Source organism: Heliangelus exortis, chromosome 3 (genome assembly GCF_036169615.1).
Source record: "Heliangelus exortis chromosome 3, bHelExo1.hap1, whole genome shotgun sequence".
Taxonomy (NCBI): domain Eukaryota; kingdom Metazoa; phylum Chordata; class Aves; order Apodiformes; family Trochilidae; genus Heliangelus; species Heliangelus exortis.
Window position 1 is genome coordinate 99,878,481 of NC_092424.1, and position 18,707 is coordinate 99,897,187.

Sequence of the window (18,707 nt, forward strand, 5' to 3'; positions counted from 1 at the left end):
AGATATAGATTTAAGAAACTTTGGCACAGCACAGGTCTTCTTCTCTTGGGTTAATAGGCAATGGCTACTCCAGGATATTAAGGATGGGTTGAAGTCTTCCTCCCATGGGCCAGCACTCAGGTTGGAGAACAAGGCAGGTGAGAGATGTGACAACTGAATATATACATTAAAATGGACAGATTACATAATTGATGCAAACTGCACAGAGGAAAAATCTGGATAGTCTGCAAATATGTATCACTGTATTTAGGGTCTGACTCTGTTACATCCAAGCAAAGTAAATATTCCATCAGTAAACATTAGGAGGGAGGATTTTTTGGTCAATGCCAGTTCCCTACTTATCAGTACTGCTGCCCAGCCTACAGGTTGTCCTGGCTGGTGGTCTACATGTGTAACCATGGAAGAGAGAAACACGGGAGGGAAGGTCTGGTGTGGCTGCAGAGGTGGGGATGGAGGCTGAATGCCTCCATCCAGAGTGGAGCCCCATTCATGCTGCAGCCCCATGAGCCATTACCAGAAAGGGGGAGAAGGCAAATGGGGTGGAGAAATAGTGTGATGTCAATATGATATTGCAAAGTCTAAATGTAGCTTCTGGATTTTCCTTTTTCAGTCAAGTATGTTCTTAGAGGGCATGCCTGGCTCTGAAATTTTGGCTTTCCACAGGCTTTTTTGTCCAGATGGTGCTGGTCACAATGGGATTGTAGGCATCCCAGCCTTCCCCTTCCCACCAGCACGGTGGGAACTGCAGCAGAGCAGCCACATCCCGTGGGAGACCCCCAGCAACTTTCAGCTGGGTCCCAGTCAGATAGGACTTTTTTCCAGCGGCAGCCCTTTTGGTCTTCAGCAGGGCTCTGGAGGGGGGTTATTTAAAGCTCTCATCCTTTCTGTGGAGTATAGGAAGTAGGAAGCACTTCCTCCCTGTAGATCTCTATCCAAAGCTTTTGTCCACTTCCTTACAGTCCCACCCTGCTTGGAGTCGCTCCAAAACCCAGGACGCTGGGGAGATGTGCCATTGTTCAGCAGGGTCATCCTCAGCTGTGGCTTCTCTCCTTTTCCAAAACAGAAGGTTTGGGCACTAAAATGCCAAAGATTTCTGTCCTGAGCTGGGCTATGGGATATATAAATGGCTGTCTGTCTGCCCCTGCCCCAACCTCCCCTCTGCAGCTGGAAATGTTGGTGTTGCAGAGAGGAAATACAGGGGTCGACCTTCCTTCTGGAGCCTGACTGATGCTTGCTGCTGCATTCTAGTTGTGAAACTTAAGGGAGATCTCAAAATAAGTCTGACAAGTCATGATCTCTGTGACAGAGGGTTGAGAAGCTAAAAATAAAAAAATAACTGAAAGAATGTGAGGGCCTGAAATGCTTTTACAATACTGCCTACTCTGTTCAGAGCATGGGGTGAAATGCAGGACTATTTCTTGGTATGTCTCAGGAAATCCAGCAGCAGATTGTGTGTATGTTTGCAGAGGGGAGAATAGACTGGGTGTGGGGATCAGCCAGGGCAATCATCTGGACAATCTACCTGGTGCTTCCATGGTCTGGACTGCCTTCAGCTGAGCAGATAAATCTTTACCTTCCTCCACCAGGAACTTCTTCTCCAGTGCCAGTGTGACTCCAAACATTTACATCAGTTTTGGAGCTGATTTCCCTGACCCTGAAGTTGATATGTTCCCTGGCCTTCCCTCTTCAGCATATGTGCTGCCAACAAAAAACTATTAGCAGGCTTCAAGGCAAAGGGAAGTGGCCTCACTCTTCTGAGCAGAGAAATAGTGTCTGCACACCCTGGGAGAAGGCATTACTTCTGAAAATTTCAATTAGTGTACCATCCTCCACCAGCATAGCCCTCCTTTTAACCACTGCTGCATCCTTTAAACACTTTTTTCCTGTTCCTCTCAAGAGGAAAAAATAAATGATAGATTATTGTATTGATGTTACACGGATGTTGTTCATACGGGAAGGTCTTGTTGACATGGTTTCTCACACAGGATACCTTCTCCTTGTGCAGAAAAAGTTGCTGAAAATTTCTAGGAAAATAGATTTATCATCCTTGGGGAAGGGAGGTTAAAATAAAATAACTCATGGTCTGGTGGCTACCATGCATCTTGGTTTGTTAAAGGTGCAGAAGTTGGTGAAAACGTTCAGTTTAGTAGGATTTTTCTGTAGCCCTCTTAGAAGTAGAGCTGACTGGTTGTTGATATCAGGTATAGCTTAGGGTCTCTTCATAGACCAAAGTAATAAATGAAAACATTAAAAAGTAGCTGAGGTCAGTATCCTGTCATGGCTGGACTCAGAGTAGCTTATCTGTCCATGGCCTGATATGTTAAAACCTTCCTTATTACATATGATTTTTTTTTTTGGCTTTGCTAAACCGAAGTTCATGAAGATAGCATCACCTGAAAGACCTTATGATATCAGGAGTAGGTTTTCTCCCTTGTCTTCTTCTCCATCCATGAATGTTGTCCTCCAGGATAAGTGTTGAGAGAAGACACTAATTCCTGTTTCTCCAGTCGAGACCTTCACTGATGCAGCACCAGTGTGTGGGCAGGATGTGCCCCATGTGTGGTCTCGGGTGGGAAGATCACCTCTTCTCATCCCATGCTTTTTGGGGTTCTTCCTGCTTCAAAACCATCACATCTCCTTCCTGTTACCGTACCCAGTTAGGGAAGAAAATACAGCCCTTTGGCCACTACTGGCATCGCTCAGCTATAAATATAAAGTTCAGCATGATTTAATTTTCCATTTGCTGTCTTACCCAGCCTGCTGACAGAGACTCAGCTCCAGGCAGCCCTCACCCGCAGTGCTCGGAAAAGCACATTTGGTGTGGATATTGCTGGGGATGGAGCCCTGTGGTGGAGGTTAATGGAAAAAGTGATGTCTTGAGTGTGGATTGCATGGTTTTCTTCCAGGGTGATTTGCATTTGAGTGTTTGAATGCCACTCAGAAATGCTCGAGGAGAGAAAGGATTTCCACAGGGCTCTTTCTTGGTGCCCCCGAAATGCCATCATGTGTCTGGGCTAGGGGGTCTTTATCTGTCTTCTCTTACATGGAGAACTCCCTTTCTCTGAGACAGACAGTCATATTGCTCTTCTGCATAATTTATAGAGATCACACTGAAAAGCAGATCATACTGGTAAGTGCTCAATATTAATGAAAGTCATGACTACCTAGCACATGGGCTGGGCTGGAGGTGTCCTGCTGTGCTGCTGCCTCAGCCTCTGCTTGCCTGGGACACAGCTGCTTGGAAAGCCCAGCAGGCACATTCCTGGAAAGCTCAACAAAGAGGTGATGCTCATTTTTGTACTGATTTTCTAGGAATTAGTCACAAAATAATGTCACATCTCCTGTTTTCTGTGGATCCTCCATTTTTAAAGATGGGAACTGGAGTAAGAGGGGGTATTACTTGTATCACTGAGCATCATATATGGCTAGAGAGATGCTCTGTCATATCACAGCAAGGATGCCCTTCTTGTCTCTGCAGTGGATTTAGAAAATGGCACTTTCCTGTTAGGTGGATCCTGAGCATAATGCCAATGCCCTACTCATCCCTATGGCCATCAAGTCTGGATTTCACAGCACCAGGACGCTGTTGGTCTGTGTGCTCACCCCTGTTGTCTTTGGGGAGCATGCCTTGATGCAGGCAGACCTTGCCATCCCAGGAGGACAATGCCCAAGATGGATGTCTGTATACCAGCACAGACTTTGATGTAATTTTTGTTTTGTGTTCTCAAGGCACAAAGGCCTGTGGTTTCCCTGATACTCACCTGAGCACAAACCTTGCATCATGTTCTTCATACACTGCTCTTATCCAAGATGTGCTCAAGGCTGCATCAAAGGAATTGTGGCCAACAATTGTGGTCTCTTGGGAGACCCCGCCTGGCATCCTGTGCCCAGCTCTGGAGCCCCCAACACAGGAAGGACACGGAGCTGTTGGAGCAAGTCCAGAGGGGACTCAGGGGGCTGGAGCACCTCTGCTGTGAAGACAGGCTGAGAATTGGGGTTATTCAGCCTGGAGAGGAGAAGGCTCTGGGGAGACCTTAGAGCAGCCTTACAGTACCTGAAAGGATTACAGAAGAGCTGGGGAGGCATTTTTCACCAGGCCAGGTACTGATACGACAATAGGGGTGACAGTTTTAAACTGAAATAGGTATGAGTCAGAAATTCTTTTCTCAGAGAAAAAGTTGATGAGATACTGCTACAAATGTCTCAGATAAGTTGCTGAAATTGTTGAAGAAAAGGCTGGGGGGGTCTTTGACCAAGCTGTGATTCTCTGGTAATTCTGTGTATGGTGGGGACATTGCTTTCCTACCATTATAGTAGTCTCTGTGCTCCTTGATTAAAAAAATAAATTAAAAAAAACAAACCATGTGTGGCACATTTGGGCTGATTCCTGCCAGCAAAAGGTTTAGTCTGCTGCTGTCTCAGTCACTGCATCCAGCAGAACCAGGTTCCGTCCTTACAGGTGGGATGCTTTTGTGTAGTTATTTTACAGAGTTTTTATTTCACACAGGTTTTACACCTCTACAAAGAAAAAAAAAAAGTTAGGTTTGCTTTCATATTTTTAAATTCCAGTGGGTTTTTTCATTCAACAAGCAGAAAATAAAGTTGTGAAACAATTAGTTACTACCATTAGTGGTTGTCACTGAAGTGAAAAGACAGCAATGTTTTGAGAAGAATATTGGTCTACTGGAGTGTGTTTTTAGAAGACAGTTAAGCAGTGGGTTCAAGCTTGCTTAGAAAACTAGGTTAGTAAAATAAATGGAGGCACTTCTATTAGATCTTATATTTTAGATTTTTGTGAGAAAAAATAGGGCAGCAGAAGAAATTGTTAGCAAAGTTGTATATTTGGTGGATTTGTATTTTTGGTGAGTTGTATATTTTGGTGGAAAGTTTTAGTGTTAGTCTTCCGGATGATTTTTATTTCCCCCAGTGTTTCAGTATGTTTAATTAAGCTTTTAAATAAATATTGGTTGAAATTTCATTAAAGGTAACTAATTGGTGTATCTCCAAAATCACATTTTCTAGCATCTTTTTGCTAAACATACTTATGCCAAATAATGCTTTTAACAAAAAAACAAACAAACAAAAATTTATTTTTACTCTTCTAAAACAAACCCAACTCTCTACTCCTCCTGTTTCAAATTAGCTACCCTGAAATCCCCTTGCTTCCAGTCCCCATATCTCAGCACAGTACCTGCAGCTGGGAAAGAGCAGGATGTTGGATATGATTAGCAGTGAGAATGGTTTTGCAGATCAGCCTCTGAGGACTGATTGTCATCTTTACTGTATCTTTAACAAGTGTCATTGTTGCCCAACTCCCATCTTCCCCACAGGAGTAGCACTGATGCTACAGGGTTTACTCGGCTGCCATGTGCTGACTCTTGGTACTGCCATATTTTGGCTTTTTCTTCTGAAATTTAATTCAGCTTTCTCCCAGGACCGCAATTATTCTGTAGAGAATAAATTTGTCATTTACATTTATGCTTTATACGAAACATTTAAAATCCAGTGACAAAACAGGCCAAGCGTGGTAATTGTGATTTTAATTATGTAAAAAAAAATTCCCTTTGCTAATCTCTGCCACTTTTCTTTCCATTTCCTAAAAGATTGCAATGTTCTCTCTGATTTCCCAGTTTGCATTAGGCACCTTTCCTTGTCCTGCAGGTCTGCATTCACAGAGCTTTATTTTAAATTATGTATCAGAACAGTATCTACAGTGAACATGACATAGGTTTTTCTTCATGCAACCCAACCTTCTCAGAAAAAGACCTAAGACAATGTGCTGACATGTTTTCCTTGCTCTGTAGTATTGTGTAAACAAACCGTAGTTATTTTTTTAAGCCTTGCCAACTTTGCACAAAGTCTGAAGACAAAATAAGGCTGGCTGCTTCTCCCTTGGTTTTGTTAAAAGAAAAAAAAAAAAAAAAAAAAAAAGAAAAGGGCAAAGGGAGGAGACAAGGAAAATCCACTCATGATTTTCTCTTCCTGTCTGCAATCACAATCTGCGTTGCTTCCCAATCTGCTCCCACCCAAATTAACCCAATTTCCTAATTTGCTTGAAAGAGTTCTGTGCTTTTCTTACTGCACTGAGAATATTTGCCCTTTGCAATAATAAGCTCTCTCCCTGAGCTGCAGAACATAACGAAGAGCTCCCTGAGGAATTGCCATTTTTCTGGTCCCAGCTCAGGTCTCAGTTTTTCCTCATTAGCAACACTTTGTGGATGTTTGGGGGCGTGTTGTGGTTCTTCTGTTTCTTTGCAGTGAATTTATAACTGTGTACACAGTGACAATCTCCCATCTCCCAGTGATGAGGGTCAGTGCTGGTGAGTGCAGTAGGTGCCAACGTGCCCAAGTAAAGTGACTTCAGTAGACAGAAGCAATCCATAGACCTATAAGTGGACTTCTTAGGTTTCAGCCCTTGCAGCTGTCTCCATGAAGTTAATGGGCCAGCTTGGAAATATTCTTCTCACACAGCTATTTGAAGGTTTGAAGCCTTGGTAATTATACCGAGTGACTTTCTTTGGTGACGTGGGGGTAGGTGATTATCTATAATGGGTTTTCACCGTCAACATGGGATTGGGTCTTCAGGACCACACAGATACTGGGTACATGTTTATGGATAAACTTAAAAAATAAGGTGGCTTGAGGTCTGTTACCAATTCACTGCACCTTCTTAGAAAGGTGTTCATGTACATACCTGTTACTGGGTTTTCCGGGGGGGGGGGGGATGTGGGTGATAGAGGTCCTCCCCCCACCCACTTTTTTCATCAGTTTCTGAAAAAGATCAGAGTTGAAAATAAGTGGCAAATTATTGATGTTACATATTTAAATGTGTAATTAGTCACTGAAAGTGAAAAAGTTAAAGAGCCTGTTTATTCATTCAGTATGGTTTGTTCTTCACTTTTGGGGTTTCATTTTTCTTTCTGTTTCCCCAAAGGCATGGGAGGAAGGAGCTTCAGCTCCAACTGACACCAGCATTTTGCATCTTAAACCCCACAGCATTCCTTCAGGGTTGAGTTTTTCACATCATTATTGATGGAGGTTTCTCTTTTGTCTTGCTGCTTCTATTACTACTTTTATGAGAGTATTTCTTGTTGCCCCTCAAACTTTGTCAAAAGGCATTAGCTTTGGCCCCGAGTCTACACCTTGGCAAGGTGAAGCGGGTGCTGTGCTATTTGGTGTGTGAGTGTTGGCCCTGCTTTCACCCCAGGGCAGGAAAGACATTTCCACAAGTTTACCAGGCAGGATCTATATCTATAGCAACATATTTGTATATCCTGTGCCTTCTCTATTGCCATGCTCGTTGCTTAGGATACTGACATTAAAACACGGAACAAAATCTGCTCTTTACTCCAGAGTTCATTGTCTGCCCCAAGTCTGAGTAATTACACATTTCCCCTCCCACTTCATGTCAGACTTGTTGGCCAACCCTGAGTGAAGCACAGTCCAGAGGGTGTCACTGAAATCCCATTTTGCAGCCTGTTTGCTACATGATCTTTTCTTACCTCTAGACATTTGTTTCTGTCTGGGGTGCCTGAGAACCCGTCTCACTCTTGCATCTTGGCTCACAGGATCTGGAGTCTTCTTAAATGCATCTCTGCTTTGGCTGACATGGTGGGCACTGGTGCTACCAGAACATTTTTCTCCAAGGGTGTGTTCCTGAAGTGTGGCAGCTCAGATCTTTAGTGACTGCTTTTTATTTGGGCTACTTGTGGGGTTTTGTGGTGGTTTGGGGTTTTTTTATTTGTTTGTTTTTGTTGGTTTGTTGTTTTGGTTTTTTTTTAGCACTAGGATTAAACTTTAAAAATTGCAGCCTCAGAACAAGACACCACAGGGGAGCAGAACCTCATGGCTCTTCACCTGGCGGTAGGAAAAAGGATATAGAGGCTATTTCATAGGATGGTTGAGGTTGGCAGGGGCTTCTTGATATCTTTCATCATGCCCTCCCTGCTCAAGCAGGGTCAGCTAGAGCAGACTGCCCAAGGCCATGTCCAGTGTCTCCAGGGGTGGAGACTTCACAGCTTCTCTGACCAACCTATGCCAGTGTTTGACCACCATCACTGTAAAATAATGTTTCCAAGCAAAGCCTTTCTTAACATGATGCTCACAAGGTCCCTGTGGGCTAAATCCTTTTGTCTCTTCTTCCACACCCCGAGGCATCAGTGACAGATATAACACTTTAGGTGTTCTATTTAAAAAAAAAATCTTCCACCTGTAGGAACGGTTCTTGCATTTCATACCAACTTAGAGCAGTATTTGCTGCCTGCCCTGTTCATTTCCTGCGGCCTCCTGCAAACCCAGAGTCAATGTGCTATAGTTTCAGGACCATAATGGATCTCAGACATGGTTATTCTGTCTTATACGTGAGCACTGCAAGAGAAATGGTGCTAGATTTCCCCTGCCAAGCAGCTAGCTCAGATAATATAAAAGGTATTTATTATATTTCTCTGTGCACTGTCTTTCTCTGCTGGAGAGCACCTCTGTCCTACGGGCAGACATTTCATCAATTTTTCTCCTTTTGTTAACAGTAAATCAGTATCCAAGGGGGTTTGTACAAGAAAGTACTTCTCTAAGGAGTCATTCCACATTTTGCAGCTGTAACTGATGCCACTAACAGGATCTCATCAGGGGTTCGGTTCAAAGGGGTTTTGCCTTCAGAAGGTTTGCAGTTAAAAGAAAAACAGGTTGATCTCCAGCTTTCTGAGTTATGTGTTCAGGTAACACTTCTACCACAGTAACTGATGGTTGACAGAGTTCATGTAAAAGCAGGATACACTCTGCCTTGTTGCAAGTTTTTTAAATCCTTCAGTGAGTGGGTGATGACAACCAGTCCATCTATTGGTAAAAGCATGGAATTGCTACTTAAGGTGTTTCAGAATTGGCTACAGTTACTCAAATGGTGCTGGTATGTGTCTTGGCCTTGGTAGAAGACCCTTTTTCTCATTGCTATGCTTTTGCTATGACATTATTGTTTATTTTTTTATGAGCCTAGGAGGACAGAAGACATATTCAAATAGGATTTCTCTGGCATCTCAGTTTCTAGCTTTGCTATAAAACAAATTTTGTAATTTTAACAAGAATATTGGTGTGAAACTGGAACAAAAATGCACCTGCATTTCCCCCTGTTTGAGCATGACATGACTGAGCCTTGCTTTCATAAGCAGTGATGTACTTGTAAGGTCTAACGGCCTGCAGTTGTACTTCCAAGCTTTTCCTTGTCTGATCATCTTGACGGCATTCCTGTGATTTTTTTTTTAAATTTTATTATTTTTTTTCTTTTTTCTTCTTGCTGCCGTGATAGTGCTGGATACTCTGAGGGCTTTTGCTCATCAAGCTAAGCAGGGACAAACCTTGCTGCTACATGTTTGGCATTGCTTCCCTGGATTGCTTCCCTGGCTTTCACCCTGGCGTGGTGGTGCAGGAGAGACAGGCAGGCTGTGTTGCAATTGGGTCTCTCTGCTGACTACATGGAGCAAAGTTGAGTGCAAGAATGTTTTTCCTCCACCCACTCCACTAAGTGATTTGGCTGGGATGGGATATTTTAAAAAACAAACAAACAAACTACCCCATAATCCTAACAAAACCAACAAAAAAACAACCAATCAAAAAATAACCAAACAACCCACAGCCCCTAATCACAGGATTGACCTGAGTATCCCAGACCCATTCCCTGTGACTTCCAGTAGAAGCCAACCTCCAAGTGGGCTAGTGGCTAAATCAGCAGCTGAGCCTCTGGAAAATGATTTGATGAAAGCATTTTCTAGCAATTGAATGAAATGTCAGTTGGATGTCAGCAGCAGGGGTTACTGTCATGATTAATGAGTTATTTAGGCATTTCAATTTGGAGGAGCTACCTGCAACACAAAGCACATCAAAGCTGGATTCTTTTAGATGGGCTTTAATAAATTATTGTTAACGTTGGTTGTTTAATTATTTGTAACAAATTAGTTACAGCAATTGCAGGGTTATATTTGAGCTGAACACATTATGAAGCCTTTCAGAAAGCTCATATGCAAAATAGGATTGTGTTCAGAGCATTGAACGTTACTTTTCTATTATAAAAAAGATGTAAAAGCAAAAGGAAGAGTTAAATTAGCCTGGATTTTGTTGAATGCAAAGACTTCTTTCACATAAAGGTTTTGAAGCTCATGCTAAATGAACATCCATCCAAATAACAGAATATAGCTTATTGCTAGTTAAAGTAGTGAAATCTAGTAAGTGAAGGTAACACCTCTCTGTTGTCCAGGGACCTCTGTTTTTAAGGAAACGGGAATAATAAAGACATCAAAGGAACAGGGAGAAATGTCATTAAACCTTTTAAAACCTCTTCGAACTGCAGCTGGAGGTTTTGCTGTGTGTTCCCCAATCCTGTGTGTGATTAAAGCTGAGTTTATTTCTGTTGGGAGTCCATGTCCTGCATGAAGTGGGCTCTGCTCCTTCTCCTGCTCAGGGAACTTTGAGACAGCTGCCAGCAAGGCAGACACTGCTTTTGGACCCAGGCATCATGAAGCCAAGGGGATTCGCTGAAAGATGGGCTCCAAAGGCACCTCCTTGCCCAAGAACTGAAATGTAATGTTACCATTTCTGCTCTTAAAAAAGGGGACCATGGTTGAGCTGTTACTTGCTCGAAGGCATCGTTTTCTGCAAATTGACTGCAGCAGAGTAGAATGTTTTGGCTTCTGCCTTCAGTACTGCAAGGATAAATATCTGGATCAGGGGAGATTCAAAGATGAAAAGACAGCAGGAGCAGCTGGGAGTTAGTGGTTTAACTGGAGGGCAGCCCAGTGCTCTGCTAGGGAGGATGCTAGCAGAGACCCAGAGCTGCAGCATCCCTGTAATGTTGGGAGCAAGCAGAGGTACATCAGGCACCCAGATAATATAATGGACAAAAATAAAGCTTTGGAGCTGAAATACTGGCAGCTTTTCTAGAAAACAGAAGTGCTAATGATAACACAGTTTTCTGTTAAACCCAATGCACTGAACTAATGAGCAGCTGGCTGGTTTTTGTCTCTGAGCATTAAGCCACAGAGCAGGATGTGGATTTTTCACATTGCTGAGGCAATGCAGAGAGTAAGTGGAATACATATAAAATGAGCTTAAATTCAGCTGTTGAAAAATCTCTTTGCTGTAGAGCAACTTATTTTTTGCTGACCTTTAACATTTTTATATTTTTTTCTAGGTTCTTATGAATGCCCAGGATTTTTATTCTCGGGAAAGTGCTTAGCCCCTGTTATGTTTTTCCTGGTCTCTGCACGATTTGTTGCTCAGCTCTTGCAGTTTCCGAGTAGCCTTGTGGTGTTTGCCCATTGCTAACTTGCCTTCTGCACTGGCTGTGAGTGACCCTAGTGGGCATAGTGGACTGTGCAGAGAAAAGTAATTTATTCTGGAATTGTCACTGGGGTTTGGATGTGACTTAGTCCAAAGCTTGTGAATAAACGTCTTGAGTCTGTGGAAGGAGATGCAGCTCACCCTCTTGCTTGGCAACTCGGTTTGGTAGTGCTGGGAAACCATAAAAGGCTGAAAGGGATATAACCCAAAAGTATTTCACAGCATCTTTTTTTCCTGTTGTTTCCTAAATGCAGAATGACCACCTTTCATTTTGTTGAAGGAGCTTTCCTGTTGCTGGGCAGTCTCACCTGCACAGTCACCTGCCCATCAGAGGCACGGTCAAAGGAGGGGCAAACCCCAACCCTTACTGAAATCCTGATAAATCCTGAGGTTGAAATGCCCTTTTGCTCACAAAGGGGAATACTGAACTTACTCAATGAGCATACATAAAAGTATAAACCCCTGTAGACCTGGAAGGAGTTGCCTTGCCAAATACTTTGCTTTAAAAAGCACTTTTCTCTGCTTGTCCAGGGTGTCAGATTGTGATCTGCTGGGAAGGATGAAGTTCTTTGTGCTGGTGCTGCTGGCACAGGAGGAGGGAGGAGGTGCTGCATGAGCCAAGGGGTTTCAAAGATCATCTGGACAATGTGAATGCAGTTGGCACAGAGCCACCTGCCCTTCCTGCCTTTTGCTTTGTCCCTGCTTACTTTCACTTTTGAATAGATGGATTTTACTTTTCATCACTGCTGCTGTCCCTTCCTGCTCTGTCATTGCAACAGACAAGAATTGGGATTCAGAGCCATATAATAAAGAAGTGGGATTGTAGCAGAGAAATGAAATAATTATTACTTTTTCCTAAATAAGAAGGATTAATAACAAGGGTTAGTCCCTTGTCCCATACTGCCTTCCCTGATCCTTCTGCAGCATACTAGTAACTGAGAACTAGGAGAAGAGAAAAAGAGGCCAGATTAAATATTTTCCTAGTGATTTTTAGTGTCATTTTTCTCTTCTTTTCCCTTTGGCCTGGGCAGGGTCTATGTTTCCTGCAGGGCGCTGCCTGACCCTGACCCCTCTCCCCGAGTGAGGCTGGAGCTCAGGCAGTTGCTCTCTCACTTTGCAGCCGCTGAACCCAGACCCAGACGAGGATGGGGAAGCAGAACAGCAAACTGCGCCCTGAGGTGCTCCAGGACCTGCGGGAGAACACCGAGTTCACAGACCACGAGCTGCAGGAGTGGTACAAGGGTTTCCTAAAAGATTGCCCCACGGGCCATTTGACTGTGGAAGAGTTCAAAAAAATATACGCGAATTTTTTCCCCTACGGTGACGCGTCGAAGTTCGCAGAGCACGTCTTCCGCACCTTCGACACCAACGGTGACGGGACGATCGACTTCAGGGAATTCATCATCGCCCTCAGCGTCACCTCCCGGGGCAAACTGGAACAGAAGCTGAAGTGGGCCTTTAGCATGTATGACCTGGATGGCAATGGGTACATCAGCCGTGGGGAAATGCTAGAAATAGTGCAGGTGAGGCCTTGTCTCTAGTTTAGATTTTCTTCATGTTGCTGTAACCCCTTCACCTTGAGGCGGTTTGAGATGAGGAATGTGCTGAGCTGGGTCCCTTCTGCTCCAGGGAGCCTTCTGAGCCTGTGGGCACCAGTTAGGATACGGGGGACTGTGGTGGGGACCCGTCAGGTGCTCATAAGGAAAAAGCCTGGGAGATGACCGGAGATGTGCAAGGGGCCTGCTGAGAAAGTCTTTCAGCTCTCCCTGGGGATTTCTTAGTGGGATGTTGGTGGGATCAAAAAACCTAAATGCAAATATTACTGACCTGATTAATCTGAAAATTAATTCTTTGAAACTTGAGCTACAAATGAAAGGTTGTAGCATGTCTTTATCTCCCAAAAGCTGAGGACATGTAGCCCAAGGGCTGTACCAAGGGGACATATGGACCAGAGCTCCCTGTGCCCCTGCCCTACATGCTGGCTGAGTCTCAGCCTTGGGAGTGGGCTGCTTGCCATCTTCTCTGCAGCTGAGATGTGGCTCCAGTGCACTGCTAGGGGCACTGGGAAGCACATAATGCATCCAGCCAGTGCCCCAGTGGTTGGTCCTCGAGGATGAGCAGGAATAATTAAGGAGGAGGGCTAGAACTGCAGATGTCCTAAAGAGGTCTCATCTTTATTTGCATTCTTTTAAGTCTGAAAATGTGTTTCCTTACCATCCACAAAAAACCAACCCCTGAATATGTTCATATTCACCTGTAACCCGCACAACACCTCACACACATACCTGAAACTGAGTGTATGTTGAAAGTAAAAAGAAGAGGTGATGGCTTAATCCAAGAGCAGAGAAGAGAAGCACACACCTTTGCCTCCTGCATTTTAGGTCAGTCCTGCTCGTACATTAATCTATACCCTGACTTTCAGTTAAACTGAGCCAGCAATTCAGGAGCTTCTTTTGAAGTGCAAATGTATACAGAAAAGAAAAACAGAAAAAGCTGCAGTCAGAAATTCCAGTTTGTTTTGGTTTAGAAAGTCCCACAGCTGCCTGCCAGGGTCAGCTGCCTTTTTTTATTGCTACAGGCTTGAATTTCTTTTCTTAGTCCTGATGTATTATTGTTTGGGTTGTGTTTTTCTTATTTTTTTTTTCTTTCTTTTCCTTTTTTTCATACTCAGGCAATCTACAAAATGGTTTCATCAGTAATGAAAATGCCAGAAGATGAGTCCACTCCCGAGAAGCGAACAGACAAGATCTTCAGACAGATGGACACAAACAATGATGGTAGGATGTCCACTTGCACCCCTTCTTGGGCTCTAACAAAACAGGTTTTCAAGCCCAATTGTGGTTGAAGTAGATGGTGGTATTTTGGAAGAGGGCATATAGGACAGGGATGACCCCACTGGTACTTCTAGTCTCTTCCTGGCCTCAGTGAACATCTCCAGCCTATAACAAACAGGGTGAATAAGTGGGCAGCAGGTGAGACATTTCCTGATGGAGTAACAAAGGGATAGGAGGGGATAAGTCTTTCCCTGACATTTCAGATGTAGAGCCCCTTCTGCAAAGGCTCCCTGAAACTCCCCTGAGTCGAGTTTTATTTTCTCAGTTATTTTCTCTGTGTGCAACATGACCTAAGCACAATGTTTTGCTCCTGTTACCTTTGACAGGGCTTCAGTCTTGGGTTTATCATCAGTAATGTGGATCAGGGTTGTGGTTGGGTACCTGAAAGTGAAAATTCCCCAAGGTCCATAATACTTATTTTTTGGGCATGTTCATGGGTGTGTGTGCATATACACATGGTCACACAGTGTCCTGCAGTGTTTGTTGCAGAGAGTGCATCAAGGGGATGCAACTGCTCCCAAGCCAATTATGGAGCTACTGGATGAATCACCTGACAGCATACCCATCACAACCCCTCCTCCTGAGAATTTTTTTTAAGAGAATTTTATGGCTGCATTTTGACCTCTGCTGCTTTATCCCCTGGTACAAACTCATGGTCTTGCTCAAGTCCTCAAATATTTTACCTTTGAATTCATCAAACCTAGCACTTAGTCTCCTGGCTTCACATGTGGAGGGCTTTAAAGAAACATAATTAAAATATTTTTGTTCTGTTGAAAGCAGCAATTAGTGCAGATGTGTGACATAGTAGCGGCCACAAAACCTGCTACATACATCTTCTATCTGTTGTGCTTTGTTGCTGAAATAAAGTCATCCTGTTTCCTGTAGAATACCAGTCCTACAAGCCAAGCAATAAAGTCTGCACAAGGGAAGCGTGTGTGCACTTGGTGGCTGGAAATGTTTCTTCTTCCCCATCTGACTGGACACTGCAAATAGATTTTGATTTGTGCTTTGCTTTTAAGTATTGCAGGGAGAGGGAAAAACTAATAAATGTCCTGATATTTATAAGTACTCTTTTTAAGGCTGATAAAAACTTAAGAAAATGCTTGGCTTGGGAACATTAGCTTAAAAGCCAGAAATTAGGGCAGAATTGTGCAATGGGGTTTTGAGTTTCTGTGATTTCTGCAAGAGGAAGTTTTGCTCGTTCCTTCCTATTTGGCCTAATTTGGGTGCTGGCCACTAAGCTCAGTCACCTCCTCATCCCTGTGGCAGGCTTGGAACATCCTGGGACTGGTGAAAACCAGTGTGATGAGCTTGTGCCTCCCTCCGTTTGAGGGAATGTGGCCTAAAGTGGCAGCAGAAGTACAAGATGTCTGTCTGGAGCAGGGCAGTTTGGGTTGGGTAAGGATGCCCATGGCTTGCTGGGTGAGGGTAGAGGGTAAGTCATGCTGGGAGCACCAGGTATATGGGAAATCCCTGGACACTGTGTTATGGATTCAGCAAATGCTTTTCTCCTTGGGTTCATAGGGGAAATAGCTTCATTTCTCATTGATTTTGCTATGGCTTATTTCTGCCATGGTTTGGAGTGCTGGAGCAGGAGGGTATTACTGCTAGCAGGCAAGGTAGAGGCTGCAACAGGCTCCTGATGGTATTTGTGCAGGATACTCATCTGGAGCTTGAGAAAAACCTGCCAGGAGGTTGGGTCATCCCAGGATGAGATCTGAGAGACCAGATGGGATCTTCCCTCCTTGCTGTACTATGGAATTCTGTGCCACAGGGATATTGGAGACAGGGGATGCTCGGGCAGTTGCTCCTTGTGGTCACTCTTCAGATCTTTACCGACTGTTACAGTCCATCCAAGTCAGTGCCTCTGGCCTAAACCAAAGATGTACAAAACAGAAACACTCAGAAGTGACACGCAGTAATAGGTGGCTCCCCTAAGACTGACAAAATTTTCTTGCTGCCCTGTTTAACCAGTCCTGTTCCTGCACACTCATCAGGGCACAGCAAGGGGCTTGTAGAATCATAGAATTGTAGTTTGGTTTGGAAGGGACCTTTAGAAGTCACCTAGTCCAACCCCCTGCAGTGAGCAGAGACATCTTTCACTGGACCAGGATGCTCAGGGCCCTGTCCAGCCTAAACCTGTGATCACAGGAGAGGCTATCGCTGCTCACCCTACATGTCTCAACAAAAAAGGGGACAAACTGAGGAAATTTGGAATATTTGGTTTAAATGTCATAGTAATATAAGCATAGTTTTCAAATTGTACAATTGTTCAGGTACCATGCCTTTTGTTCGTGTGTCATGGAATTTGTGTATTCTGTTTCTGGGCAAAAAGCTGCCAAATGATATTAGGACAGTTTTTTTCATATTTGGCACTGTCTTTTAAAATAAAAAAAGAAACAATAATTATGCTAGATTGTTTTGCAGAAGAAAAATGTGTCTGGGCTTAAGGGCTTGAGTAGGATTTGGCTGATGAGCATTGCACTAAATTCCCCTTGCTGCCTGTGCGATAGATGAAATACACACATATGCTGCTTCAGTAAGGAGGGGCTAAGCTACAGCAATGGTGGTGGCAACGAAGGGCTTTTAAGCAAATTATTTCCCTTCTTTTTTTCCCCCTCCCTTTCAGGCAAACTGTCACTGGAAGAGTTCATCAAAGGTGCCAAGAGCGATCCCTCCATCGTGCGGTTGTTACAGTGCGACCCCAGCAGCGCGAGTCAGTTCTGATGTAAGCGGACAGTGCGCGCAGAGAATCCCGGCTCGTGTCCTTCAAGCTTCGCTCGCAAACGGATGCCTTCTCAACCATCCCTCCACACTTTGCGGATAAGATCCCATTGCCAGATCGTGGTGTGTGTGCGTGTGTCCGAGCGGACCGGCCCTCGCTCCCCTCTCACTGACACCGGTGCAGCTCTCCTGCGGCAGCTCCTTTCGGCTTCCCCATAACATTGCGATTCGCTCTCCACATTTTAAACGTGAATGGAAAGGTGTGTTTACATGCAGCTGCAAAAGAGTTCCTTCCAGTCGCTGGTGAGATACCACTTCACTTAGTCCCTAAGAAAGGTGATGTACTTGTAGTTCCCGAGAAGATGCTAGGTAGGACTTTTACCCGACATAGCAGATAGTAGATAATTTATTTTGCTTCAGAAATCACTATGAAGAAAAAAAAAAAAAAGTGGACTGAATGGAGTAGAAAGTTAAAAAAGAAAAAAAAAGGCAAAAGGAAAAAAAAAAAAAAAAAAAAAAAAAAGCAGCTTTCCTGGGCATGGTTCCAATTTTCTTTTTGAGGAAAATTGCTTGCACTTATCTATTGGTCTTTACTTTCTTTTAATATATATATAAATTATATATATATGGTGAAGTAAAATTTTAAATATTTAGGTCATCTATTTAAGGCTTAAAATAGAATTCGAGCTTTGTTTCTTCTAGTCATCTGTGAATTATTAAAATCTTGGAGATTGGTTTGTTTGGTTTTTTTTTTGTGATATTTATGCATTAGCAAATTGCTGTTCCAAAAGAAATGCATGACTAGCAGTTTGTGGATATTTCACTCTGTTTAATTCCTGAATGCAAATATTTGTTCATTTTTACTGTTGATTGTTCCAGCATTACTGTATTAACAAAAGACCTGAAAGGAGTCCATCCTCATTTTGTATTTCTCAGTGGAGTCCTACTTTCTGGTGGTTGCTACGTTAAATGGCTTTTGAGTGCCCCAAGGTGATGTGACTCGCACTGCTGTTCTCGACTTGGCTACACCTCCTCCCTTTTGCTGTTGATATGTTAATAGTCTTGTGCATTCCAGTGTTATTTAATATCTGCCTAATGCCAAGAAATATTAATTGAAATAAAAGACTACTTTTCTTGTCACTGCCTGTCTTGGTCTAACCCATGCAGCGAGTTCCTATCATTGCATATTTGGGGGAAGGATGAGGCTGGCTCCCTGCCTGATGCGTCCCCGTCATCTCCAAGTCATGTTGCCTTGCAGGTACGTAGGATTTTGGGGGAGCCTATGGTTGTGGCTGGGTTAATTCATCAGTGTTTGTGCCTGTGGGATCCTGCTCCATGCCAGCTGGGTCCTGAGCAAAGGCAGTTCCTTGGTGAAGACCACAAGAAGGTGACAGCTTGGTTTCTGCTGGATGCAGAGCGACTCAAGGCACCAGTGGGAAAGCTGCCAGCCTCACTGGCTAAGCTGTTGTGACCACAACATTTAAAAACAAAAAGTATCTCATGCCTGTCAGATACCAGGTATGTGCTCTTAGAGTAACATTTGACACTGGTAACATTGCACATATTCATCAAGTCCACAGGTAGCTGCTTAATCTCTCTGAAGAATTAAGTAGCAACAAATTATTTGGCCTGAGATTAATATAAATCATATATTTAAGGGATTTTTGCTGTGTAGAATGATCTAGTAGCAGTTAGATGTTAATGCTTCAATATTAAAAAAAAAAGAAAAAGATGGTTGCAATATCCAAATGGAAATGTGTTGTTAGGTCAGACTTCATGTAAAACACAGGCTTGTCTCAGTGCTGCCGAGCAGAAAAGTACACT

The 18,707-nt window shown here is 43.5% G+C and overlaps 1 protein-coding gene across 6 annotated transcripts in view; it reads left to right on the forward strand.

The window, feature by feature from the left end:
- Positions 1-18,023, forward strand: part of HPCAL1 (hippocalcin like 1) — a 65,102-nt gene extending 47,079 nt beyond the window's left edge. For 5 of the 6 annotated variants that reach the window (XM_071741890.1, XM_071741896.1, XM_071741891.1 and 2 more), the window contains 3 exons: positions 12,446-12,848; positions 13,997-14,102; positions 16,789-18,023. In XM_071741890.1, coding sequence (XP_071597991.1) covers positions 12,471-12,848; positions 13,997-14,102; positions 16,789-16,886 — 582 coding nt within the window. In that variant the 5' untranslated portion in view covers positions 12,446-12,470 and the 3' untranslated portion in view covers positions 16,887-18,023. Of the gene's footprint in view, positions 1-12,356; positions 12,849-13,996; positions 14,103-16,788 lie in introns of all 6 variants that reach the window. The other variant, XM_071741892.1, reaches the window with a different exon arrangement.
- Positions 18,024-18,707: the final 684 nt, after the last annotated feature.